Source organism: Raphanus sativus, unplaced genomic scaffold, assembly GCF_000801105.2.
Source record: "Raphanus sativus cultivar WK10039 unplaced genomic scaffold, ASM80110v3 Scaffold1085, whole genome shotgun sequence".
Lineage (NCBI taxonomy): Eukaryota > Viridiplantae > Streptophyta > Magnoliopsida > Brassicales > Brassicaceae > Raphanus > Raphanus sativus.
The window spans coordinates 1-25,678 of NW_026616399.1; the positions used below are offsets into that span (position 1 = coordinate 1).

Sequence of the window (25,678 nt, forward strand, 5' to 3'; positions counted from 1 at the left end):
AAAAACTGATTTGTCTTCTTTTTTTTAATTAAGAGATTATGCTTCTTTATCGTCGGAATATCCCTTCAACGTTGAAACAGACATGCTTTAGTAGAAAATACAAAAGGTGGAACCGGTCAAGACGCAACCTCTTATTTTTAATTGTTAAAAACACTAATTTTATTTATTTTAAAATAAAATTTTAACTATAAAGAAAATTAGATTGAAAGAAATATTTTATAGTTTTATCAAAAAATTATATTTTATACTTTTATCAAAAAACAATGTTTCTTTAAATAGTAACTTTTAAAAATATTGAATATTTTTTCTTTAAATTCCATAAGATGTTAAACGGCACTATTTGAAACGAATGAATAAAATACTATTTTAGTGTTCCAAAAAAAAAAAGAGAGGATAAAATACTATTTTACAAATAGTTAACTTAAATTACTTATTTTACAAGCCCCCAAGTCAACTATGTCCATAGATGGAAAATTTAAACTGTTCTAGAATACTGTGAATAATCTTTTTTTTTTGTTTGAAACTGAACTGTGAATAATCTTTTCCTTTGAAAGTTCTTCTTTTCCTGCATTTTATATATATACACGAGAATCCTGTACCCAACTGCATATAACACACTCATGTTTAAAAGTTTTATTTGAGGCCAACCACCTGTGTGATCAGATTACCCGTCTAAAAAAAGCGAGAAAAGTTCTTCGTCTCTCACACACTCTTACATCTTCTGATTATGTCTAGTCCGAAGATCGTCAACGGTTCTGGTGGTTATATACTACAAGACGTTCCGCATCTCATCGATTATCTTCCTGACCTTCCTGTACGTTGCACTTTGATCTCTGGTTGTTGTTTTATTGATTTGTAAAGTTAAAAAGGAATATTCTCCAATCTTCACAAAGAGATCGTATCTAATATCGTCTCTTAACAATGGATGAGTCTTTTGCTTTGGGCTCTGTAGTTTTGATATGCTTTCACGGTATATATGTTATTTGCAGACTTATCAAAATCCATTAAAAGACAATCCAGCTTACTCAGTGGTTAAGTAAGTATTTTTCACCTATCCAGTAAGTATTTCTTGAATTTCATGGGTTCAGGACCGAAACCACAACATATAATATTAGTTTCGTCCCAATGTTCACTCGAACCGGAGACCCTTTAACACAATGACCATAAATCAAGTCCAGCTGAGCTAATGACCTCCAGTGATTTTCACTGCATAAAGGGTTCATAGTTTTGTGTTTTGATTTTTTTTGTTTGTTTGTCAGGCAATACTTTGTTGATACAGAAGATACTGTACCTGAGAAGGTAAATTCATCAAGCAAAATCCTTCTTTACCCTGCTTGAAAAATGGTATTTAGATGATTTATTATGTCATAATGTTCTATTTTTGTTCTTGTTATTCAGATTATAGTCCACAAAGATGGTCCAAGAGGAATCCATTTCAGACGCGCTGGTCCACGCCAAAAGGTTTACTTCGAGTCAGATGAAGTCCATGCTTGCATTGTTACATGTGGAGGTCTCTGTCCCGGTCTCAATACCGTGATTAGAGAACTCGTGAGCAGCTTATCATACATGTATGGAGTAAAGAGAATCCTTGGAATCGATGTAAGCAAGCTTTGTGAAAAACATAATATTTATGATCTCTTCGTCTACATGAGTTTGAGTTTTTGCAACTAATTGTCCTAATGGATTCTCATATGTAACAGGGTGGATACAAGGGATTCTATGCCAAGAACACGATCCCTTTGAACTCTAAAGTCGTGAACGATATCCATAAACGCGGAGGAACAATCATCGGTACCTCACGAGGTGGACATGATACCACAAAGATTGTTGATAGCATCCAAGATCGAGGAATCAACCAGGTTTACATTATTGGTGGAGACGGAACACAGAGAGGAGCTTCAAAAATATATGAGGTAACAATCATCGGAATATATATTAATTTGTAAGCTTTAACAAATCAACATCAATAGATTTGTGTATAATTAAACCATGTAGGAGATTAGGAGACGTGGACTTAAAGTTGCTGTGGTTGGAATACCGAAGACGATCGATAACGATATACCAGTAATAGATAGATCTTTTGGGTTTGACACTGCTGTGGAGGAAGCTCAACGAGCCATCAACGCAGCTCATGTTGAAGCCGAGAGTAATGAGAATGGTATCGGTTTTGTTAAGCTTATGGGTCGTCATAGTGGTAAAAGAAAATTTTCTCTTCTTGTGTGTATTTGCTTTGAACATTACAGTTAAAGCACCTTTAGAAATGTTATAGTGATTATATACTATTTGATAAATTACTACAGGGTTTATAGCGATGTATGCTACATTAGCAAGCAGAGATGTTGATTGCTGCTTGATTCCGGAGTCACCATTTTACCTTGAAGGAGAAGGTGGACTTTTTGAGTACATAGAGAAACGGCTCAAGGAGCATGGTCACATGGTGATTGTTCTTGCTGAAGGAGCAGGACAAGAAATGATGTCCAAAAGCATGGAGTCTAACACTCTTGAGGACGCGTCTGGTAACAAGCTTCTCAAAGATGTCGGCTTGTGGCTATCACAGAGCATCAAGGTGAACAAAACAAAACAAAAAAAAAAAGACTCAAAAACCTTCTCTTATCTCATGACAATGAAAACTCATGAATAGTATTTTTACAGGATCATTTCAAGAAGATCAAGATGGTTATGAACCTCAAATATATTGGTAACAAAGATCATTACCCTTTTTTCTTATTTTTCATTTACTTGTATTTAGGTTTCTTTTAATGGCAGTTCTTGTTTCTGGCTTTTAGATCCTACATACATGATCAGGGCGATTCCAAGCAATGCGGCAGACAATGTTTACTGTACACTTCTTGCTCAGAGCGCGGTTCATGGTGCAATGGCTGGTTACACTGGCTACACCAGTGGTCTTGTCCATGGAAGACAAACTTACATCCCTTTCTACGTAAGTTACTATTAATCAATCTGAGTAATCTTGACAGACACTGTGGTCTGGCTGGATGGCCCTGATATGATTGATCTTTATGTTTTTGTATGCAGAGGATAACAGAGAAACAGAACAAAGTGGTGATTACTGATAGAATGTGGGCAAGGCTGTTGTCTTCTACTAATCAACCAAGTTTCTTGGGCCCTAAGGATATATCCGAGGCCAAGAAAGAGAAGGCGCCTCCTACTGACGGTGAAATATGTAACGGAGTTGTTGATATACCTCCGGTGACTAAAGAGATAACTAAGTGAAAGTTAAAAAAAAAAAAGAAGCTTTGGTTAGAGAACTTTCAGGCATCATATACATATTCAGGGGTTTCTGAAAAATTATGCCGGAAGTGAAATAATTGTAAGAGTTTGTGAAACACATCTTTGTTCTCTTCTTTTATATGTGTTGTTTTGTAACTTTTTCACACTCCACATATCATATGATTGTGATTTATGAATAAATGAAACAATCTTTTCTTTGTTTTGGTCACATGTTAAGATTTTTTTATATCATTTTCTGATTTTGCACCAATATAACTTTACTTTAACGTCGACTAGAGTGAAAAACTCTAAAATCATTGTTCAATGTTAATATACAAATATAATCCCTACAAAAGTCTCCAACCACTGTTTCTTTTTTTCTTTATTGTCGATAGCACAACAACCCAATATTTTAATTAGTCCAATCAATAACAAACATTTTTTATATGTAAATAATATCACGACTTCGTCACAGTCTCGTACTCTCTCATCTTCATCAGTCAATCAACATTCACAAACTTCTCGGCTTGTTTCTCCCATGGCTATCAACAACTTTTTGCTCTTCACTCTGACTTTCCATCTTCTCCTTCTACTCCACGTTTCATCTGAATCTTCACGGATCACCGGCGATGCGTCTCGAACGCCCAAGAAGTTCCTCGAGCTCGCCAAGAGTCCGGATGTTTTCGATTTGATGGTGAGAATCAGAAGGAAACTCCACGAGAATCCGGAGCTCGGTTTCGAGGAGTTCGAGACAAGTAAACTCATTAGGTCGGAGCTAGACCTGATGGGAGTCAAGTACAGGTATCCAGTCGCTATCACCGGCGTTGTTGGTTATATCGGCACGGGAGAAGCGCCGTTCGTTGCGCTGAGAGCTGATATGGATGCGTTACCTATGCAGGTGCTGTATTATTTGGTTGTTTTCTTTGTTACTGGATAGTTTTGGATAAGAGAGTTTTGGACCATTTAACTGAAAATTTGGTTTAGATCGGTTTAAGTAGTGAATGAGTCAAATATGAACCAGTTAATTTCCAAAAACAATCTAGATTCTGTTTAGGTTCAAATTCAGATAACTCAAATAAAATATAGGTTAATTTTTGAATTATTTTAGATATTTCTGAATAAGTTTTGTGTAATTCAAATAGTTGGTTTTTAAAAATATTTTGGATATTTTAATTGAATTATTAACTGTGTTTATAAATATAATTTATTTATGTATAAATTGTATATTATATATTCATTTATATTTCGTTTTTGGTTCAAGTTCTGACTCAAATATTTCAGATATGAAAAATATAGAAATCTTTTAGATATTTATAAAATTTCGGTCTAGTTTAATTATTTAGGTCTCTTTTAGTTTGATTTTTTTTTTCAGATGGTAATTATGAACAGTCATAATCATTTCCATAAGTTCACAACTATACTATAAATTCTGATTGGTTATTGACTTCAGGAAGGTGTTGAATGGGAGCACAAGAGCAAAGTTCCTGGTAAAATGCACGCCTGCGGACACGATGGTCACGTCGCTATGCTTCTTGGTGCTGCCAAGATGCTTCAAGAACATCGCCACAATTTGCAGGTTTCATAAACACTTTATATGCTGCTATATCCCTTGGCGTTCATCAGTATCACTAACCTAAGACCATGTATATGCACAATCATTCAATCTAATACTTTTGTTTTTCTCGTTAGGGAACTGTGGTGCTTATCTTCCAGCCAGCTGAAGAAGTTTTCGCCGGAGCAAAGAAGATGATAGAAGAAGGAGCGTTGAAGCATGTCGAAGCCATTTTCGGTGTTCATCTTACCAACCAGGTTCCCTTGGGCAAAACCTCTTCACGTGCAGGTTCCTTGCTAGCGGGATCTGGATTCTTCGAGGCTGTAATAACTGGCAAAGGAGGTCATGCTGCCATCCCACAACACACCATAGACCCGATTATTGCAGCTTCAAGCGTCGTCCTAAGTCTTCAACATGTTGTTTCACGTGAAACTGACCCTTTGGATTCAAAGGTTCCCTTTCTTAGGTTTTCATCTACTTGGTCTTGGCTTTTCTTCTAACACAAGTCATTTTTTTTCTCTAGGTGGTTACAGTTTCTAAGGTTAATGGAGGTAATGCCTTCAATGTCATCCCTGATTCAATCACAATAGGAGGAACTCTCCGAGCCTTTAGCGGTTATTCTAAGCTTCAAGAAAGAGTCAAAGAGGTTAGATGTGATTCAAGATTTGCACATTTGTTAGATTTTACGGTTTAACCAAACCCCGGTTTCATCTTGTGATTCTAGGTTATTACAAACCAAGCAACAGTTAACCGGTGCAATGCATCAGTGAATCTAACACCGGAAGGTAAAGAACCAGTCCCACCAACAGTGAACGATATGAACTTACACAAGCAGTTCAAGAACATGGTCAGAGATTTGCTGGGCGAAGAGTCCTTTGTGGAAGCACCGCCTATAATGGGAGGAGAAGACTTCTCCTACTTTGCAGAAGCAATACCTGGCCATTTCTCTTTCATTGGGATGCAAGATGAGACAAAAAGTTATGCATCTCCTCACTCATCGCTTTATAGAGTTAATGAAGATGCGCTTCCGTACGGTGCTGCAATGCATGCATCGATGGCAGTACAGTACCTCAATGACAAGGCCTCTAAAGAGTCCTACTCATCCAAAGGCTTTCATGACGAACTTTGAAACAACACCGTCTGGTTTTATTACAACTTGTAATCATTGGTTATTAAGTTATTACTGGTTCATAGTGAATTGGATATATTATATATCCAACTATAAAAGACCCTTGCAAGGTTCTTTGTTTTAGAATATAAAGACAATGTTAAACCATTGGTTGGTACGTGTTGGAAGCTGACCATCAGATTCAAACTAAAATCGTGTATTTCATAGATTGGAATCAAAACACATAAAGTTCAAGTACCAAAGCAACATGACTAATACAAACGAAAAGGAAATATTAAAAGGTTACAAAAACTAGCCAAATGAGACGGCTTTCACAGGCATATCTATCAATCTTCTACTTCTCAGAAGAGTTGGGTCCTCTCTTCTTACCGAAACCAACAACTGCAAAAAATCCATTACCCAACATATAAATCAATGTAATAAAACCATTTCAAACAATGAGACATTGTCATCTGCTAAACTAAGAGATACTATTGAATTTTAGAGTAATCTCAATTCAAATTCATTTCAACTAAACGAGTACAAGTGTCACTATAACAAACCTTTTATAATTACAGTAGACTAACAAAGCCTAATAAAATCAGCAAAGTATTTAAATTGCTACTCGTATGGACAAAAGGATGGATAAATTACCGGCGGTAACGAAACGGCGGTTGTGCTGGAGACGCTTGTGAGCACGGCCTCTGGGTTTCTTCTTCTTGTCTTGCTTCGCTACCTTCGGTGTCTGTCCTCTTACTTTACCGGCACGTGCCAAAGATCCGTGTACTTTTCCTGAGATCAATAAATACACATCGTTAAAAGATCCATAGGCAAAAAAAAATATAATTCACAAAATGAAACGATTTGGTTAGCTGTAGCATAAACAACACTAGGGGGGTTACCCATGGCTGATTAGTTTTCTCTGCTGTTTCTTCCGACGGCTGCAATAAGCTGAAACTAGTGCGTGATCTCAGTGTTAGGGTTTTCGAGCTGATCATATATATATTTGTATATACTCGACAACGACATTTCTTGGGCCTTATCGTGAAGAAATATTTATTATGGACCCGTACTAAAAACTACTATTGTGTCTCAGGTATATAGCCCAATAACTTCTTTTTTTGCTTCTTTAATATATTTTCTATTTTCCTTTATATTCTGATAAAAATTACTAATTTTTCTAACTTTTCTTTTATATTCTTATAAAAACTGCTATTGTGTTAATTATAAAACAATAGACTATCTTTATTATATTTTCTATTTTCTACTTTAAAATAAGAAATACTGAAATAGTTGTCAAAAAGAAAAAAAATTCTGAAATAAAGGTCAAATTTAGTTTAATATTCCACTAAATATATAAGAGTATAAAAGAAAATTAGCAATTTATACTTTAGACTGTAAATATAAACGAGTTGAAAAATGTTTGTATTTTGGAGTTGAACATAAATATTGAAATGTGTTGAAATTGAAAATGCTATTCTGTAGTAACCGAAGTTTCTTCAATTTGTACATTTAAAATTCCTATATTTTAGTTTAACATATACCATTCAAATTTTATTTTATTTAAATTACAATTGCAATAAATAAATCTATAACACTAATTTTTAAAACCGAAAAGAAAAAATCAATAACATCACTCCTTCAAGGGTTCTTTCAAATCGGAGGGAACAGAGTATCTACTCGAAGAATGCGAGTAGACCTCAACCTCAGGAACATTCTCGTCTCCGTTCAAATACCTCAGCACCATCCTCATCGCCGGGCGCGATCCCCTCTTCGGGTGACAACACAGCAACCCGACCGCGAGCGCCAGCCTCGCCTCCCCCTCGTCGTACCCCGATCCGAGCCTCGGATCCACCGCGCGGAGCACGCCGCTGCCGCCGCTCGCGTGCATCTCCATGACCCAATCGGCCAGGAAGAAGCTCCCGGAGTCCGTCGGTTTCCTCCCGGAGACGATCTCCAGCAGCAGGACGCCGAACGCGAAGACGTCGGAGGCGGAGGAGGAGTTTCCGTTGCGCGTGAGCTCCGGCGCCATGTACCCGATCGTGCCGACGACGACGGTGGTGTGTGAGAGGGATCCTCGCTCGTATAGCCTCGCGAGCCCGAAGTCGCCGAGCCTGGGGTTCATCTGATCGTCGATTAGGACGTTGCTAGGTTTAACGTCTCGGTGGATCACGATCTTCTCCCACTCCTCGTGGAGGTAGAGAAGACCCGACGCGATCCCTTTCGCGATTTGAAAACGCGCGTTCCATGTCAAAACGGCACCGCATAGTCTAGGTTTGCTATAGAGAAGGGAGTCCAAACTTCCGTTAGGGATATAATCGTAAATTAGCAATAAGTCGTTTCCGTGTTTGCACCATCCTTGTAGGTTGACTAGATTCTTATGCCTCAAACGGCCTAGACTCTCGATCTCTGCGACAAACTCTCGAACGCCTTGAATACTGTTAGGAGTTATCTTTTTAACTGCGATTTGATCGTCGTCGTCTTTAGTTATGCTTCCTTTGTAAACGGTTCCGAATCCTCCGCTTCCTATGATCCTGTTATCATTGAATCCATCCGTAGCATTAAATAGATCTTTGTATCGAAACCTGTGTGGATGATCGAGTTCCCAATCCTCGAGAATCTCTTCTTGGTTTAACCGTCTTTTGTATATCAACAAGACAAACGATAAGACCAGCATGATCGTTATAACGGTGGTTAAAGACACGATCAGGGAGATGATCTCTTTGTTGAAGCGTCTCTTCTTCGCCCTGTTGGGAGGCGGAGCAGGAAGCTCCGAGAGGTTCAGCGTAGCTGCTGGAACCCGACCGGTTGAGAAACTCCAGCCCATCACGTAATGCGCGCTAGATTTGTCCCCCGTGGCCGCCGTGAATCCCACGAACATCTCTTCTTGCACGATCTCTTGCAGTTTAGGGACGCGTTGCGAGATCAGAGGAGTTGTCGGCCTAGATCCGAGTCTGGTCGGGTAGACGGTGATGGTGAGTATTTTGGTCGGTCCGTCGTAATCGATGAAGACTTGGATCGGTTCGCCGCTCGTGAGCTGGAAGTCTTCTTTGTGTCCTTCTTTGTCGAAGTAAGCCACAGGTTCTTGGACGAGTGAAGAGAGGCTGTTGAAATTTAGACCGATGTGGTTGCCTATTCGGTCTGTGCTGTCTTTGTATCCTTGAACCGTGTCGAATTCAACTGCGAACACGTGGTTATCCGGATCGCCGTCGTCTTCTTTGTTGAGAAGACCCAAGTACTGAGCTGTTTCCGCGTCTGGACGGTCTGGAGTTGGAGATAGTGTGAATGTAAAGCCGAAACCTCCGTTGTTTGAGCTTGAAGGGATGATGACAAAGACGAAGGAAGTGCTGAAGGAACGAACCGTGGAGTTATTTCTGTCGAGCAGTCTAACCGGTTTGTCGTAGAAAGCAGTTCCCGCAACGTCTGAATCTCGATCGGTGAGCCTCAGTAGTCCGTTGGGCGTGATGGTTGAATCTCCTTCTAATTGAAGTTCTGATTGGTTTCCATTAAAGCCATGGAAAATGAACTCTGTAGTCGTCTCTGCTGTTGCTCTGTGGGCTAGGACAATGATCTGTAAGCAGATCACCAAAAAGAAGAGCTTGACCATGGATCTTGCTTTGCCCATAAATGATCAAGAGCTTGTTTGACCAAAAATCAGGATGTATTCGGTAGGAAAAGTCAAGAAGAAGAGGACAAGCAAAGATCAGGATGTATTTTGGTCTTAAAAGTCAATAAGAAGATGACAACAAAAATGCTTCTAATAATTGATAACTGATAAGAGAGAGATGGTATCATTCTCTTACAGATAATACACGACAATCATGTGATGCTTGGCAGCTTGGGATAATATTTTGTAAATTTGAAAGTCCATTCTGATGCATGGGGATGACTTTTGACATAGTCCAGAGTTCAGATATACTTGATTCTCCTTAAATTTTAATATTTTGAGCACAAGAATAAAAAGTAATATAATTGAATACCACGTCGCGCGGTCATAGGAGCTACGTATGCCCAGATTCCATATATATTGGGTGAGAGTGAGACTTTTGTACTTTAACGGGAGTAGTAAGTTGGACATCTTTTCCAAACCTAAAAATTCGAAAAAAATCAACCCAAAAAATAAACCGAAATTCAATGAATATATTTGGGTCTAAAAATTTTCTGTTTGACAATAATAGATTTGAAAAGAACCAACTCTAATAGATATGAATCCAATTTGAATGATCCAAACAGAACAGATTCTAATATGACCTGAAAACAATAATGATTTTATATGTTTCATAATTTTATTTATGATTTAATTATAACAAATTTTTGTTTACAATATTTTTAATTTAATTTGTATAAATATATAAACGCTAGGTTTAAAATATCTAATTTCTATTGAACTAATATATTTTAGTTGTTTAGTAAAATTTCAGAAAAAATATGACTAGTTTTGAATATTTTTAACAGTTTTAGACATAATAATCAGTCTAAATATCATATAAATGAATTTAATAAATAAAAAATAACTGAATCCATCTTAATTAAACCCAAAATTAGAGAAACTATAATTTTATCAGGAACAATTTTTAAATTTATATTCAAAAAATAATTACTTCGTAAATACCTTAAATTTATAAAAAGATTAAATTAATGTTGTTAAATCATTTACAAATGTTTACGAATGATTCATTCATAGAAGTTTATAAATCCAACCTATCTTATAAATACTAAACCTTAAATAGTAATAATTAAATTCTAAATTCAAATATGATATCTCTAGCAAATTTTTTTCAAATTATAGTGAAACCTCTATAAATTAATAATGTTGGGAATACACCAAAACTATATTTTTTATTAATTTATAGAGATTATTAATTTATCGAAATACTAATTGAACCAAAAACTCAATTTGGGACTATGAAATTATATTAATTTATAGAGATATTAATCTATCGATTATTAATTTAAAGAGGTTATACTGTATGTTTATGTATGATAAATTGGTATTAATACACAACATATAATTCAACAATGTGGTCCATTTTACTTTTCATATATATATATATATATATAAATTACAACAAAAAAATCATTAATAATAAATGATTTGAAAATAGTCATATCCAGTGAGATTAAAAAAAACTACTTAGTGAATAATTATTTACGAATCCTGTGATACAATCACGAATCACCACCGTCACCAATCTACCACTAGAATCTGTGGAATGTAAATTTCCAATTCTACCCCTAGTTTTTTTTTGTTCTTACCAGTCTTTTAGATTTCAAAGGATTAACACTTTAGGGTTTTTATCTACATCGCTCGCCCCCACCACCACTCAGACCTCCGCATATACCAAAATGAGCGACGATACTCCGCCACCGGCACATCAATCAGCCTCCAACGATGCAACCCCATGTACAACGGTGCAGAAAGCTCGTTTCTCAGATCGAGTCCGGATCCGCTCGATCCTGGGCCGACCCGACGGCGGAGCCGGGCTCGCGGGTCAGAAGGTCCGAATCAGCGGGTGGGTGAAAACCGGGAGGGAGCAAGGGAAAGGCGCTTTCGCTTTCCTCGAGGTGAACGACGGATCGTGCCCGGCGAATCTCCAGGTCATGGTGGACGCCTCGGTCTCGGATCTCTCAAGGCTGATCGCGACGGGGACTTGCGTGACCGTCGACGGGTGTTTGAAGATTCCTCCGGAAGGGAAAGGGACGAAGCAGAAGGTGGAGCTTAGCGTTGTGGAGGTGGTTGATGTGGGGACGGTGGATACCGCCACGTACCCGATTCCGAAGACGAAGCTTACTCTTGAGAGGTTGAGAGAGTTTCCTCATCTTCGTTCGAGGACCAATTCGGTAACTTAAAAATTACTTCTTTTGATTGATCTGTAGAGACTTGATTGAAAAAATGATTACTTGATTAGGAAGTTAGGTTTGAGTGGAGTGGAACTGTTCTAGGGTTTGATGTGGTCATTGAGATTCCTATAGTTTTCTTAGCCTCAGTGATGATGGTTATTAGATTCTTTTACAGCCCTGATCGAAAAACTATTACTTGATCAGGAAGTTATTTGATTGCTATTAGGTTTGAGTGGAGTGTCCTGTTCTTTGGAGGCTTAGTAGAAAATGATTACTTGATTAGAAAGTTCTTAGATTACAATTAGGTATAGTGGAGTCTCCTGTTTTTGTATCCATTCAGATCTCAGAATCCTCTTTAGGGTTCGAGTGTCGATGATTACTTGATCATAAAGGTTTAAGTGGATTGTTCTGTTTTTGTTTGCATGTGGATTCAGATCTCTGCAATTGCAAGAATCCGACACGCGCTTGCTATAGCCACCCACACATTCTTCGATGAGGAAGGCTTCCTATACATTCAGACTCCAATCATCACAACAAGTGACTGCGAAGGAGCTGGAGAGATGTTCCAAGTAACGACTCTGATCAACCATACTGAGAAGCTGGAGAGGGATCTCATTGAGAACCCTCCGCCCACCGAGGCTGACGTCGAAGCCGCCAGGGCCATCGTCAAGGCGAGAGGTGAAGCTGTGGCGCAGCTCAAAGCTGCTAAAGCAAACAAGGAAGAGATCACTGCTTCCGTCGCTGAGCTCAACGAGGCTAAAGTGAGTTTAGCTAGGACCGAAGAGAGGTCAAGACTCAAGCCTGGATTGCCTAAAGCTGATGATGGGAAGATTGATTACTCGCAAGATTTCTTCGGTCGTCAAGCGTTCTTGACGGTGTCTGGTCAGTTACAAGTGGAGACTTACGCTTGCGGTCTCAGCGATGTGTATACGTTTGGTCCTACTTTCCGGGCAGAGAACTCTCACACCTCGAGGCATCTTGCTGAGTTCTGGATGGTTGAACCTGAGTTAGCTTTTGCTGATCTAGAGGACGATATGAACTGCGCAGAGGCGTATGTGAGATACATGTGCAAGTGGCTGCTTGAGAAACGTTACGATGACATGGAGCTCATGGCGAAGAACTTCGACAAAGGCTGTATTGATAGGCTGAAACTGGTTGCGTCGACTCCGTTTGGTCGTTTAACGTACACCAAAGCGATAGAAGTGCTTGAGGAAGCTGTGGCGAAAGGAAAGAAATTTGAGAACCCAGTGGAGTGGGGAATCGACTTAGCATCTGAGCACGAGAGGTTTGTTTTTTTTTTCTCTATAATCTTTAAAAGACTTGCAAGAACAAGGTTAGGAGTGTTTGTCTCCTGTCCTTACAGATACTTGACAGAGGTTGTGTTTCAAAAGCCGCTGATTGTGTACAACTACCCAAAAGGAATCAAAGCATTCTATATGAGACTTAACGATGATGGAAAGACAGTTGCTGCCATGGATGTCCTCGTTCCAAAGGTGAATAATTAAAGTTGGATCCTTTTCTAAATGGAAGAGTACACTTATGAAAAATGTCTTTTTCACTTTGAAATTAGGTTGGAGAACTCATAGGTGGAAGCCAAAGGGAAGAAAGGATTGACGTCATCATGGAAAGGTTGGTGGTGAAAGTGAAACCAGTTTGTTCAATGTTTGGCTGTTTCTTTCGAAAACTCTCTTTGATTGTGTTTTTTTTTAATTTTGGTATGAGCAGGATTGAGGAGATGGGACTACCAGTGGAGCCATACGAGTGGTACTTGGACCTGAGACGGTACGGAACAGCAAAGCATTCAGGGTTCGGACTTGGATTCGAACGTATGGTTCTGTTTGCGACAGGAATGGACAACATCAGAGACGTTATTCCCTTCCCTCGCTATCCTGGCAGAGCTGACCTCTAAGAATCTCTATGCACAAAACTCAATTTTTAATGTTTTTGTGAGAACTTATTTCTGTTAATTCTACATTGTACGTTGCTAAATGAATGATGATTTGGATATTTTACTTTTATCTGGAACTGGGTTTGTTTTGTTATCTGGAGAAATTAAGTTTCACAAACCGGATAACGCAAGTATGGAATTAGACAACGAAACCGGGAGGTTGTTGGTATTGTTGATTTTATGCTTAAGCGAACCGTCGTCCGTAAGCAGTTGGCCAGAAGTTACCCTACTTGAAAAAATGGTGTGGGCTTCATAGGAACTTGTTTCTATTACGTAGTGAGTAGCGTCCGTTGGTGTCAGGTGTTTAAAAGTGAAAGGACAATGCTCACAACAAGTCGATATGTCCGAGTGGTTAAGGAGATTGACTCGAAATCAATTGGGCTTTGCCCGCGCAGGTTCGAATCCTGCTGTCGACGTTTTTTTGTTATTATATACCCGAAAGGAACAAGAGCTGGCAATGGCAGGCATGATGAATATCTTTTTTCCGAAACGGAATAAAGCTGACATGGTACTGATTGTCGACTCCTTCCGTTTACCTTCTTTACGGAACAAAGAAGCAGGTGTTGATTCGGACTTGTCTTTAACATTTATTATGTGTATAACGAAATGTTAGGTTCAGTTCATTGCATAATTAGCACAGGTTCACCTCGATTGGCACAAAGAACAAACTTAAAAGTGTGAGATTCTAGAAAAATTAGAAATGTGATTCAAAGAAAAATCCAGAAGATAAGAAAAGATTCATCGCAAGGTCTATATAGTAAATGAGTCTTTCCAATAATAAACTGCAACTGTGACTTCTTTGAATGAAAACAAACAAGAAATTTAAGAGAAAAACACCAAAACTTGTCTAAACCACAGACTAGTAGTCCCTTCTCAATCCTCCTCATCGATGACCTTTGTGCCGAGTCCACTTAGTCCTTCGGCAGGGATTTCGGCAACGGTGACAAGTGAGAAAAACTCTTCCTTTGCGTCTTCATCGTCGTTCCTCTTACGTGCAACGCGGACCCTGATCCTTCTTGGGGGACCTCTGATACCTTTGCTCCATATCTGCTTGTTCAACTTCACGTCTACCCTAACGTCCTTGGTTCCCATGGCTTTCTCTGCAAACTTCCTTATCTCCTTAATGGCCTTTGGTGCTTTCTTCTTAAAGGTGCTGTTACAAATTAACGATGTATTAGGAAGGGGGTCTTCACATAAATCTAACCTAATCTTAAAATGAAGTTCACATTTCTCATTACAGAACAAGATTGAGTGTTTGTTTGATTTATACATGCAATATGTTTCGTAAACAGCATTTCCAAATAAATAAACTGAATAAAAAAATTTCATTTGAAGGCCTAAAATATTATACATCTTGAAAGAGATGACAACTTTAGGCACTAATCAAATAACCCACAATAAGTCTCTAAGAAGATTCATACTAATAATGGCAGGAAGGGGCTATTGTCTCATTGCAACACTATGAAACTGAACAATCAAGCAGCCAATAAAACATGAACAGTGAGGTCTTAAAGAAAGCTAACCAGCTGTGGAGACGTCTGTGGAGGTTGATGGTGTACTCTCTGGTCACCACTTCCTCTTTCCTTCCCTTTTTCTCAGACATCTTCTCTTTTGTCCTGTGATGCACTTGTTCAAACTCTTACCTAGCAAATATCACTTCTAATTAGATTGTCTTTTCGAAAATTAAACAGATCAGTAATCTGCTAGATAATAACTATCAAAGAACCCAGAATTGAGGTCGAGAGAGAGAGAGAGAGTACCTTTGCGGCTCCAAGAACGTCAACAGACAGAAGGGCGCCCAATGTGGAGAAGTAAGCTTTATATATGATGCTACACTTAACTAAACCTAGATGACTTATTTGGGCTGACTGCTTTTGCCATTATCGTTAGAATTAACCTCTTACGCCCTCGTAAGATTTAAGCCCACTAAATGCCCAATATACAAACAACCATTTACATTTGACTACAGCAGTAAGAAATTAAATTTCCTTTGCCGTTAGCCGGTCCTGACTGAACTGAACCGAGGGTTTCAATGTAAATTGTGCTAATAATTTCATAACCGTACGAAACCGCTTAACCGGAACTACATTTGTGTACTCAAACCTCCGTAACAAACCGATACAAAGCGAATTCAAACAGATTTGTCCTTTATCAAAGACCACATAGTTTGATCACTCAACAAAAAGCTCACAAAAGTGTTTTGATTCGAATCAGATGCTCACCTTCGGGCAAGTCCTAGAGACTTTCTCAGCAACCAACTTGATCTCACGAATCCTCTCCTCAACCAATTGCTTCAACTGCTGCTCTTGATCCGGCTTGTTTTCATCCACTTGAACATTGTTGCTATTACCTTCTTCTCCATTCACAGACTTGAAAACCACAAACGACGCTTCAGCTTCGAACTCGGTCGGAACATCCACCACCTGTTTCTTTGGAGCCTCTACATCTTTTCCAAGAATGTCGGTTCTCACATGGCTCGTGATGACACTCGTGTAATCCTCCATGTATTTGTCGACAGGATCAAGCGCGAGGTATATCAAGATCTCCCAGCATTTGAGGAGCTGTTTCTTGTTGATCTTCAGAGCTTCGCGGACCTTCTCGATGGCATCCGAAGGCGGGGTGAATCGAGGTAGCTGAGCTTTCTTCGATAGCTTGCCTTTTGTGAGAGTCGCAACAGCTGAATCGATGGCTGGTTTGATTGTATCGAAAGAACGCAAGCGGTTTATGTCTATGCAAGTGCGGATGTGTTGGAACTTTTCGGATGGCTCTTCCACTGTTAGATCGTAAACGTTTTCTGCTACGGCCATTTTGTTTACAACCTCCATGAGATAGCTTCCAAATCCTTTTCCTTGGAAGGAAGGCAGGACCAGGATCTGTGAATCAAAACCAAGAATTGTCATATAGAAAAGAATGCAAGAAGAAATGAGATCGTTGATGTGTATATATTATTATTACCTGGCTGAGTCGCATCCTTAACCTGTCGGGGTAACGATAGAACTTATAAATAGCAGTAAAGCCGACAATTTGATACAAAGGCTCCTCTTTATCCTCTTTCTTTTGAATCAAGAGATATAAATGCCAGTCAGGGTCAGTGACATCAATAGGGTTGCTGCCTGATATATAATGGACCAACGTTTGGTGAATAATACTGACAATAGAGACAATAAACATTCAAGATGACATCAAAGAGCAAGGGTGGGTGCTTACCATCGACAAAAAGAAGAACAAGGGGCACCAATCGGCTATAGAGGAGTCCAGCATTTGGAGAAACAATCTCCATCCGTAAAACCTGAGGAAAATCGACCATTATATGTTGTTTCTTTGACTGCGGATTTGAGGATTATAAGATGAAACATATATAGCGCAAATACCTGGAGATCTGAAGGAGCCACTTGAGCATTGATGCTGCTTCCATCTGTCACTCCGGAATGTATTACCTCTCCGTTTGAGACCATATTTCTAAAACAATCGATAACAAAGTTTAACAATCAGTGACTCCAAACCACAGGTAGAGGTTCGAGTAAGTATGAGAGACTCCAGTAGTTGTGCACCTGATAAAATCTTTCTCCGTCGAAAACGTTTGCAGAAATTCATCCTTGCTGTCAACAATTGTCTCAGCAAATATGTTCTGGGTGGAATGAAGTTTGTCAATCACATAAGAAAAAAACGAACAAAAAAAATGCTGCAGGAGGCATCAGATATGATGAGACATAAAAGTTGATTAATACCTGTAAAGCAGATTTGAGGTCCGTGATGCCTTTGTCTCCCTTGAAACAACAAAAACAAAAGATAGTAGGCAATGGTGCTCCTCTAACTCCAAGGTGGGTTTTCATTTTAAAAGCCAATATATATAAACAGTCCAATGACTCAAAAAGCAAACTTAAGACTTACATTGGTTGTGCTCTGGAATGTAATATCAGCATAAGAATGCAACGAAATGCTATTGATCCATACACTGATCTGAAAACAAATGATTGACCGCAAATATTATGTCAGAACAGAACCACCACCACAACATTAAGAAACCAAAAACTTAAAAAAAAAAAAAAAAAAAAACTACCTTCAAACCTTGGTAGCCATATATCTTCCCATCTCCATCAAAAAAATCGTTCAGATCAACAGGAGTAACACATGAAACATCAGGAGAACCCACTTCCTCTTTGCTGGAGACTACAAAAATCAACCCACCACAAAAGCACAAAGTCAAAATAACAATATCACAACAACAACAACACACACAAAAAAAAAAACTTATATCATTCATTGATAACATTGAGCATACACATCTTCTCTACAACGTTCATCCACTGAAAAAAAAAACTTCTGACAGCTATCAATTTCTTGTGTATTGAACTAATTTCACCAAAAGAGGGGGAAAAAATAGGAAGCTGTAACCCTAATTTTCGTTACGATCCAAAATCAAGATACGTACCGAGATAGATTTTGATGCACTCGTTAGCCTCCACGCCAGCATCTGTTTAAGAGCAAAACTGCCAGATTAGATTGAGAAAAGTAGGAAAAGCGGAGATACGCTAAGTGGCAATCGCGAGAGTAGTAAACACACAAAAGGAACAGAAAATAGGAGAAGAGATGACTCACCGGCGGGAGAGAATCCGACGCGGCGACGCTTCTTAGGCTCGGGACCTGGGGCGGCGGCGGATTGATGCTTCTGAGCCATGGAATCTCCGGCGGGAAGAGTGTGAGAGACAAAGGCGGGAAAAAACTGGAGGGTTACTGGAAATGTAGAGAGGGAATGGGATGGATGGATACTCTCTCACTAAGCTTGGGGTTTGTAGTATTAACTCTTCACCAGAAAGAGCATCAAAAACGGAGAAACAGACACCACATGATCCATAACCAAGGCCCGTTAGCGGCCCAAATGTATACATTATTATTTATATAATATACAGAATACAAAAGACGTATAGGGCGTTTGGTCTAGTGGTATGATTCTCGCTTTGGGTGCGAGAGGTCCCGAGTTCGATTCTCGGAACGCCCCTTTTTATGTAATTATTTTACTTTTTTAGTGGATTAAATACCGCGTGAAGTTAGCCAACTGTCTGATAAAATGATCGAGAATTTTGGTAAAAAATCAAATACATTAAAGGAGTTGAGAGATCTAATGCACACACTTTAGAAACTAGACTTATTTCAAATTGGTGCCTAATTTTAGAAAAGGTCAACTTGTTCAAACTAGACTTGCTTTTAAAAAATATATATATAAAAAATCGATTCTGTTTAGTTCAGTTATACCAGATTTTTTTAGTTTCGACTGAGTACGCTGTTTCAGATTTGAAAGTATACATTTCAGTTTGATTTTTATGTGCTTTTCCAACTCAATTTTCATATAAAAATGATTTCTTGAAGACTCTGAAAACTATTTCCAAGTTACTTTTTTTTTGTAAGTGTAAGAAGTCGTGCTGCTTTAATATGAGTCAAAAACTAATTAAAAATGTTTTTTTTTGGATAGTTTGACCGGAGTGTCATGTTACCACCACAACCGGCGTCAATGGAGAAATCACCGCTAAAAATTTAAACAGAGAGAGAGAGAGAATAAACAAAGAAAAAAAAACTAAAAATCGGTTATTTTTCCAGAGATGTCTTAGGAGAGAGGAGAGAGAGAGAGAGAAGGGAATCGGTGTGTCTATAAAAGCTAAACAAAGCCAAAACATTTAAGAGGTAGGGAGAAGAGGAGGAAGAGAAAGAAAAGAGCTCCTCCTTCCTTGTTATCCCCCTGCGGTGCGGTTAATAAGACAGCCAAGGCGGAAACTGAAAAGGAGCTTTCTTTTGGTGCCAATGGCTGAGTCAAACGGCTCCGTTTCCGTCGACGTTGGAACCATCTATCTTGGTGGCAAGGTCCTTTCTTTATCTTTACCTTCCTCTTTGAAATTGTTTTGTTTATTACTGCAACTATGGTTTCTTGAAATGGGATCCCAATCAAGCTTCTGGCCTCATCATAACTTTGCTTGAATCTCAATGTAATCTTCTGAACTGAGATTGTGTTGGAGAAATGTATGGTTATGTTAGAGTCAGATTGATTTTTTGTAGTAATAAATTTCATCTTCTTGATTGCTTCTTTTACATATTTGAGAATAATAAGCTTCTTTAAAAAAAAATTTTGGAAAATTCTTTGCTTGTGGATTTGTAAAATTTCGTGTAGATTAGATTATTCTTGGGATCTTCTTCTCTATTCAAAAAGATATCTTATTTTGTACTATTCCTTATTCTTGTCTTATTGCCTTTTGATTCTTATTTTCTTTTTAAATTAAATAAAGAATACTCCAGCTGTTTTTGTCTACCTTTGACCCTTTGTTTATTCGAGATTTAAAACACTAAATCCTTCTTTATTATCTCATCAACACTCATCATCATAGTATTCCATCTCTTTTACACTGTCATTCTCTTTTTATTAAAAAAGAAATTTCACAATGATTAGAATTAGGCCATCCTTTGGGTGATGATGGAGTTTTGATTCTGTTTATTTGCACCTTAAAAAGTAGAAAGCTTGCACATGGTAAACCTCTAACAGAGATTTTTTCATTTGTATTCATTATTGTATTTGTACTCATTAATTATTTCCCACCTAAAGTAAGTTGTCATATCATATTCCTAGCTTTAGTATACAATTGTTTACTGAAGCAAACAAACACATGTAATAAAACTATGGAGAAGAAAATGGTAATGAGATGATGTATGATTGTTTACAAGTTTTATGCTAGTTTCACGATCCGTTGGTGGTTGTTACTTTTGTTAAAAACTTGCTGGTTTACTTATCTTCAGGAGCATCGTGTTAAAACAGCATGTGGCGTTGTGTCCGTCATTGTCTATGGAGACCGAGAAAAGCCAGCATTGATTACTTATCCCGATCTGGCCCTTAACCGTAAGTCTTAAAGAAAACTTTACAGGCACACTAGTGTCTGTTTTGCTGATTTTTTTCTTTAAAAATGTATTTGTTGCTTCTTCTTTCAGATATGTCATGCTTCCAAGGATTGTTCTTTTGTCCTGAAGCAGCTTCCTTGCTTCTACATAACTTCTGCATCTATCATATAAGTCCACCTGGCCATGAGGTCCATATTTTTAGTTTCTCTTTTTAAGTTATATAAAAAAGAGCATTTTGACGCAAGAATTCTTGCAGTTAGGAGCTGCTCCGATTTTTCCTAATGATACAGTCCCTTCTGCTGACGATTTGGCGGATCAGATCCTTGAAGTTCTCAACTTTTTCGGGTAAAATAATTTTGAATGAAGCCCTTATTGAAGTTTGCAAGCATGTTAACTAATGACGTATAAGTTTTTTTTTTGTTCAGACTTGGTGCTGTTATGTGTATGGGAGTGACTGCAGGTGCTTACATCCTCACATTATTCGCTGTATGTTCCTTCACTCTTCTCACAATCCGTTTTCCTCAGAGAGACATTGTGTTTATTATTATCTGTTCTGTGTTTTTTAAAAACTTTTCAGATGAAACATAGAGAAAGGGTTGCCGGTTTGATTCTCGTCTCACCGTTATGCAAGGCGCCGTCTTGGTCTGAATGGTTCTACAACAGAGTTGTCTCAAACTTGTTGTATTTCTACGGAATGTGTGGAGTGGTAAAAGAGTTTCTGCTTCAAAGATATTTTAGTAAGGTGCGTTAACTGCGTTTACCACTATTTGCATTACTTAGTTCTTCTCTAGTTTTTAAAATATTGCTTCTACTTTGCAACAGGAAGTGCGTGGTAACGTGGAGATTCCAGAGTCAGATATAGCACAAGCTTGCAGAAGAGTCAGTCTTACCTTTACCTTTTATATTCTGATTCATGTATCAAGTAACTGACGTCGTTACGCTTTTGGTGATGTCTTTAGCTGCTTGATGAGAGGCAAAGTGTAAACGTCATGCGGTTTCTTGATGCCATTGATCGGTAAGACAAAGAACACTTTAAATCCTTTGTATAAGCAGCGTTCATGGTGTTAAATATTTAGCTTTCTTAATGCTTTTTTTTTTTTTTGCAGGAGACCTGACATCTCAAGTGGATTGAAGAAACTAAAATGCAGGACACTTATCTTTATAGGAGATCAATCTCCATTCTATTCAGAAGCTGTTCACATGGCAGCAAATTTGGATAGAGGATACTGTGCTTTGGTTGAGGTTTTAGAAACAAAATCCTTTAGGCTTTTTTATTTACATAACAGAACATCTTGGTTTGGTTCCTAGCTACTAATCGATGTTTTACTTTCTTGGGAATATTTTGTTTAGGTTCAGGCTTGTGGTTCAATGGTAACAGAGGAGCAACCACATGCAATGTTGGTTCCAATGGAATATTTCTTGATGGGTTATGGATTGTATAGACCATCTTGTTTTACAGGCAGCCCTAGAAGTCCTCTTAGCCCTTCCTGCATTTCACCTGAGCTTCTCTCCCCTGAAAGCATGGGATTAAAGCTTAAGCCTATCAAAACCCGAGTCTCGGCTTAAGTGTATGCGTGTGCAACTTCTGATTTCACTGGTCTAGTTTTGTAGATATAGAGCAAACACTAGGGATATTTGAGGAGAAAACATCTAAACCCATCCTTATATAACACATTCTTTTGTAGTCAGCCATGATAAAGAAAAGTCACAAATGTTGTTTCATTATTTCATTTTCTTTATCTCTGTAAAATGTTCTGGTGTCGTGATATTGTAACAACTTTTTGTGATGGGACACTTGCAGATTGTGTAATCCCTACTTCAATAATAAAATTCATATTGCCTGTGATTCTTTCTTTTCTATATAGTATTCTCGACCATCAGCTCAATTGGGCATAAATACTCTCTACCTTTACAAAAATTGTTAAAAAAAAATAACTATACAAGAATTTGTAACAAATAAATTTGTCAGGATTTTAAGAAGAATATATTAAGTTGAAATTATTTTTTTTTGGAAATTTTTGGTAAACAATTATTTGAAAAAGCAGTATGCAAGTATGCGATGGATTTGTTGAAAATAAGCTTATTTATTTGCAGTGTGTGTTCATGATGGATATGTTGAAGAGAAGCATATTTGTTTGTGATGTAATAACGTTAAGTTGTTTCAACTAGGCATGGATGCAAATCATGCAGTAGCTGAGCCGCATGGATTAATCTGACTTTCTAGATTCATAAAAAGCTATGAATGTAGAATTCGAATCTGGATACCATTGGAACAATACGACCAAACTAAAACCCATTGTTATTATTATTATTATTTTATTTTATTTTCTTTTATGAACCGATTGTTATTGCACTTAACATCCCAGTAATCTATAAATCCGACAAAGCTCACTAAGACAGTTTCATCACGCGTATCTCACAATCACGACAAGCTCGAACACACACAAGAAAGCTCAGTAATAATTTCAAATGATGTAGTCCGACCATTCGGAGATAAACGAAGTGTGATCCATCGTCTCTCCCGGACACTCCTCATCATGAATCGTCGGTTTCTCTTTTCCTCCGACGAGTCTCGCCGGATTCCCAACGGCCGTAGCTCGTGGAGGGATGTCGATCAGAACAACAGATCCGGCACCTACTTTAGCTCCTGCTCCGATCTTGACGTTCCCGAGAATAGTCGCTCCAGCTCCGATCAAGCAACCGTCGCCGATCTTGGGATGTCTGTCTCCGCAAGCTTTACCTGTTCCACCGAGCGTCACGTGGTGGAGGATCGAAACGTTGTTCCCTATCACAGCTGTTTCTCCGATGACGACTCCGGTTGCGTGATCGAGAAGTATCCCTTTACCGATCTTCGCTGCTGGATGGATATCGACGGCGAACACTTCGGAGATACGCGAGTGGAGAGCTAAGGCTAGTGGCTTCCGCGTTTGAGTCCATAGCTTGTGTGAGATACGATGTGCCTAACCGAGTTTCAAACCAAGTTAACCAAATTGAATAAACCAAACCAAATCAAGTTTAACCATATTGAATAAACCAAACCAAATCAAGTTAACCAGATTGAATAAACCAAATCGAATCAAGTTAACCAGATCGAATAAACAAAATCAACTATATACAAACCGGAATGCCTAACAAATCAAGTTGACCAAATCAAGTTATCCAAATTGAATAAACCAAATCAAAATCAAGTAAACCGGAATGAATAAACCAAACCGAAAGATGAAGATTCTCATTTCTCACCTGAATCGCTAAGAAGCCCTTGTAATTGAGAAGGCAATGGGAGAAGGAGATACACGCCGGGTCACGAACGCGAGCAGCACGGAGATCCGCGACGGTGGCGTTGCGGAGAGAAGGATCGGAGGTGAACGTGTTCAAGAACAGATCGTAAAGAAGCGTCGAGAGAAGCGTCGACGAGCATAGCTTGTTTCCTAGATGAAACGAGATCGACCGCTCGAGAGACGAGTGAGAGAGAATCGTCGAGTAGAGGTAGCTAGCTAACGCCGGCTCCGCCTCTGCGTCGCGGCGAGCTTCCGCCTTGATCTGTGTCCATAATCCCGCAGCTTCCGCATCGGCTGCAGCCGCGGCAATCGCAGCTGCAGCTTCGGCAGATTGAGCATCGTTGGACTGTTTGTCTTTTGAGGGAGATTGATGTTGGAGCTCTCCGGCCGGCGGCATCTTGACGGACGGCGATAATAACAATTATGTGTCCCGCTTATCTGTAAACCTCTTCTCTTATTTATCATCGTGGGGAATTTTTTTAAACCATAAATTAAAGATAATGAGGGTCCATGTGGCATGTGATTAACGTGTTTCTTCGAAAGTAAATCAGATCCGTTGATTATTCTATGGTTTTACGACAAGGATATAGTCCGTTAGATTAGATTCACCCTTCTGAAAATCGACGGTGGTGATTCCGCCGACAGTTCTTACCAAACTTGTTGGCTGCAGTAAAGAACAGGGTTTAACATTTACTGATTTATTCGGTATAGAAAATCGGTACACCAAACAAGGACAGAACCAGTTTGATACAGATCATTCCGGTTAGATGAAAGAGAACTAACCAGTTTAGAAAAAAGAAATTTAAATTAGGGATTACTAGATAATTACAATACATGTCATTTATTATTTGATATACTTCTAAACGTATACTATAGAAATTGTTATTAATTAACCATAAAATTAATTAGAAATCTACAAAAAAATATTTATTATGAAAAAAAACTATGGAATTAATTAATATGATTAATATATATATTGAATTAATGATTTTTAATAATAAAGATTTGATAACAATTTATATAATGCTCCATCATTTCTATTTTATTTTATATATTAAAATAAATTAAAAATAATCACATTAAATCTATGCTAATAAAAATTTAGATTTTCTAATATATTATATTAAAAATTTAAGAACTGACTATATATTACTAAAACTAAGTTTATTTATAATAAATAGTTTAATATTTTTTGTTATAATAAGATACAAATAATCATAAAACTATATGATTAAAAAATCTCATTTAACATAGATTTTGGCTAAAAAGAGTAAACATATTTTAATATCATATACATTAAATTATATACCATACAAGAAATACATATAAAATTTTGGTTTATTTTAATATGTATTATACTTGAATTAATATAAATTAAAATTTGATCAATTCATTAAAAATTTGTTTTATATATCTTTGTTATTATTTTAAAAAGTTATTTATTTAATAAATATTTTATCAATATCTCATTCTTTGTATAGCGGATAATTACATAGTTTTAGTCCTAGAACGCTAACAATTTGATAAACCATCTTGATGAAAAACAACTTAGCGTAGTTAGCATATCAATATAAATAATATTTTTAACAGATAATAGTGAAACATCTCTAACAGAAATACTCAGTATTATGTATCTTTGTTAAAAGGAATTAAATCAGCTTATGCCTAATTTGAATAAAAGGTATATATCAGTTTTAATGAATGTTACGTCAGTATGACATAGAAATAAACTATAGTTATTAAACATATTTTCATATAACACACAAAAATATGTGTGACAAATAGAGGGAAAAAGCTTTAGGGTTTCATATCTCTCTTTTACTCTACTCTCCAAAAAAGGC

The 25,678-nt window shown here is 37.8% G+C and overlaps 9 protein-coding genes and 2 non-coding genes across 11 annotated transcripts; 6 read left to right on the forward strand and 5 right to left on the reverse strand.

The window, feature by feature from the left end:
* The first annotated feature begins 545 nt into the window (after positions 1 to 545).
* On the forward strand, positions 546 to 3,452 carry LOC108847458 (ATP-dependent 6-phosphofructokinase 7). Its single transcript, XM_018620701.2, has 10 exons — positions 546 to 814; positions 990 to 1,036; positions 1,260 to 1,299; positions 1,399 to 1,599; positions 1,701 to 1,913; positions 1,996 to 2,194; positions 2,301 to 2,566; positions 2,653 to 2,698; positions 2,787 to 2,941; positions 3,037 to 3,452. The coding sequence occupies exons 1-10, from the start codon at positions 728 to 730 to the stop codon at positions 3,232 to 3,234; spliced, it is 1,452 nt and encodes a 483-aa protein (XP_018476203.1). The 5' UTR covers positions 546 to 727; the 3' UTR covers positions 3,235 to 3,452.
* A 169-nt stretch (positions 3,453 to 3,621) lies between these two features.
* Positions 3,622 to 6,059, forward strand: LOC130503720 (IAA-amino acid hydrolase ILR1-like 2). Its single transcript, XM_056998269.1, has 5 exons — positions 3,622 to 4,129; positions 4,682 to 4,807; positions 4,921 to 5,235; positions 5,307 to 5,429; positions 5,508 to 6,059. Exons 1-5 carry the CDS (start codon positions 3,770 to 3,772, stop codon positions 5,910 to 5,912), a joined length of 1,329 nt encoding a protein of 442 aa, XP_056854249.1. The 5' UTR covers positions 3,622 to 3,769; the 3' UTR covers positions 5,913 to 6,059.
* Positions 6,060 to 6,092: 33 nt separating this feature from the next.
* Positions 6,093 to 6,936, reverse strand: LOC108847463 (40S ribosomal protein S30). Its single transcript, XM_018620705.2, has 3 exons — positions 6,794 to 6,936; positions 6,546 to 6,683; positions 6,093 to 6,293 (listed from the first exon to the last, which is right to left on the reverse strand). Exons 1-3 carry the CDS (start codon positions 6,795 to 6,797, stop codon positions 6,247 to 6,249), a joined length of 189 nt encoding a protein of 62 aa, XP_018476207.1. The 5' UTR covers positions 6,798 to 6,936; the 3' UTR covers positions 6,093 to 6,246.
* Positions 6,937 to 7,432: 496 nt separating this feature from the next.
* On the reverse strand, positions 7,433 to 9,678 carry LOC108845510 (lectin-domain containing receptor kinase VI.4-like). The gene has a single exon (XM_018618707.2). The coding sequence runs from the start codon at positions 9,514 to 9,516 to the stop codon at positions 7,525 to 7,527; it is 1,992 nt and encodes a 663-aa protein (XP_018474209.2). The 5' UTR covers positions 9,517 to 9,678; the 3' UTR covers positions 7,433 to 7,524.
* A 1,493-nt stretch (positions 9,679 to 11,171) lies between these two features.
* On the forward strand, positions 11,172 to 13,774 carry LOC108847240 (asparagine--tRNA ligase, cytoplasmic 1). The gene is made up of 5 exons (XM_018620432.2): positions 11,172 to 11,732; positions 12,167 to 13,017; positions 13,096 to 13,225; positions 13,303 to 13,361; positions 13,458 to 13,774. Exons 1-5 carry the CDS (start codon positions 11,238 to 11,240, stop codon positions 13,639 to 13,641), a joined length of 1,719 nt encoding a protein of 572 aa, XP_018475934.1. The 5' UTR covers positions 11,172 to 11,237; the 3' UTR covers positions 13,642 to 13,774.
* Positions 13,775 to 14,014: 240 nt separating this feature from the next.
* TRNAS-CGA (transfer RNA serine (anticodon CGA)) lies at positions 14,015 to 14,096 on the forward strand. Its single transcript has one exon. It is a non-coding gene; the product is annotated as a tRNA-Ser (tRNA).
* Positions 14,097 to 14,363: 267 nt separating this feature from the next.
* On the reverse strand, positions 14,364 to 15,577 carry LOC108847242 (60S ribosomal protein L31-3). The gene is made up of 3 exons (XM_018620434.2): positions 15,441 to 15,577; positions 15,204 to 15,323; positions 14,364 to 14,833 (listed from the first exon to the last, which is right to left on the reverse strand). The coding sequence occupies exons 2-3, from the start codon at positions 15,281 to 15,283 to the stop codon at positions 14,554 to 14,556; spliced, it is 360 nt and encodes a 119-aa protein (XP_018475936.1). The 5' UTR covers positions 15,284 to 15,323; positions 15,441 to 15,577; the 3' UTR covers positions 14,364 to 14,553.
* A 130-nt stretch (positions 15,578 to 15,707) lies between these two features.
* On the reverse strand, positions 15,708 to 18,467 carry LOC130503722 (histone acetyltransferase type B catalytic subunit-like). Its single transcript, XM_056998272.1, has 10 exons — positions 18,280 to 18,467; positions 18,113 to 18,154; positions 17,741 to 17,850; positions 17,572 to 17,640; positions 17,409 to 17,447; positions 17,232 to 17,308; positions 17,052 to 17,139; positions 16,888 to 16,969; positions 16,636 to 16,793; positions 15,708 to 16,553 (listed from the first exon to the last, which is right to left on the reverse strand). Exons 1-10 carry the CDS (start codon positions 18,356 to 18,358, stop codon positions 15,891 to 15,893), a joined length of 1,407 nt encoding a protein of 468 aa, XP_056854252.1. The 5' UTR covers positions 18,359 to 18,467; the 3' UTR covers positions 15,708 to 15,890.
* Positions 18,468 to 18,607: 140 nt separating this feature from the next.
* On the forward strand, positions 18,608 to 18,679 carry TRNAP-UGG (transfer RNA proline (anticodon UGG)). The gene has a single exon. It is a non-coding gene; the product is annotated as a tRNA-Pro (tRNA).
* A 572-nt stretch (positions 18,680 to 19,251) lies between these two features.
* On the forward strand, positions 19,252 to 22,406 carry LOC130494696 (protein NDL1). Its single transcript, XM_056998270.1, has 10 exons — positions 19,252 to 19,536; positions 20,461 to 20,560; positions 20,650 to 20,747; positions 20,816 to 20,904; positions 20,985 to 21,045; positions 21,137 to 21,301; positions 21,382 to 21,438; positions 21,519 to 21,574; positions 21,666 to 21,801; positions 21,910 to 22,406. Exons 1-10 carry the CDS (start codon positions 19,477 to 19,479, stop codon positions 22,123 to 22,125), a joined length of 1,038 nt encoding a protein of 345 aa, XP_056854250.1. The 5' UTR covers positions 19,252 to 19,476; the 3' UTR covers positions 22,126 to 22,406.
* A 429-nt stretch (positions 22,407 to 22,835) lies between these two features.
* Positions 22,836 to 24,294, reverse strand: LOC130503721 (serine acetyltransferase 5). Its single transcript, XM_056998271.1, has 2 exons — positions 23,800 to 24,294; positions 22,836 to 23,519 (listed from the first exon to the last, which is right to left on the reverse strand). The coding sequence occupies exons 1-2, from the start codon at positions 24,232 to 24,234 to the stop codon at positions 23,025 to 23,027; spliced, it is 930 nt and encodes a 309-aa protein (XP_056854251.1). The 5' UTR covers positions 24,235 to 24,294; the 3' UTR covers positions 22,836 to 23,024.
* Between the last annotated feature and the right edge of the window lie 1,384 nt (positions 24,295 to 25,678).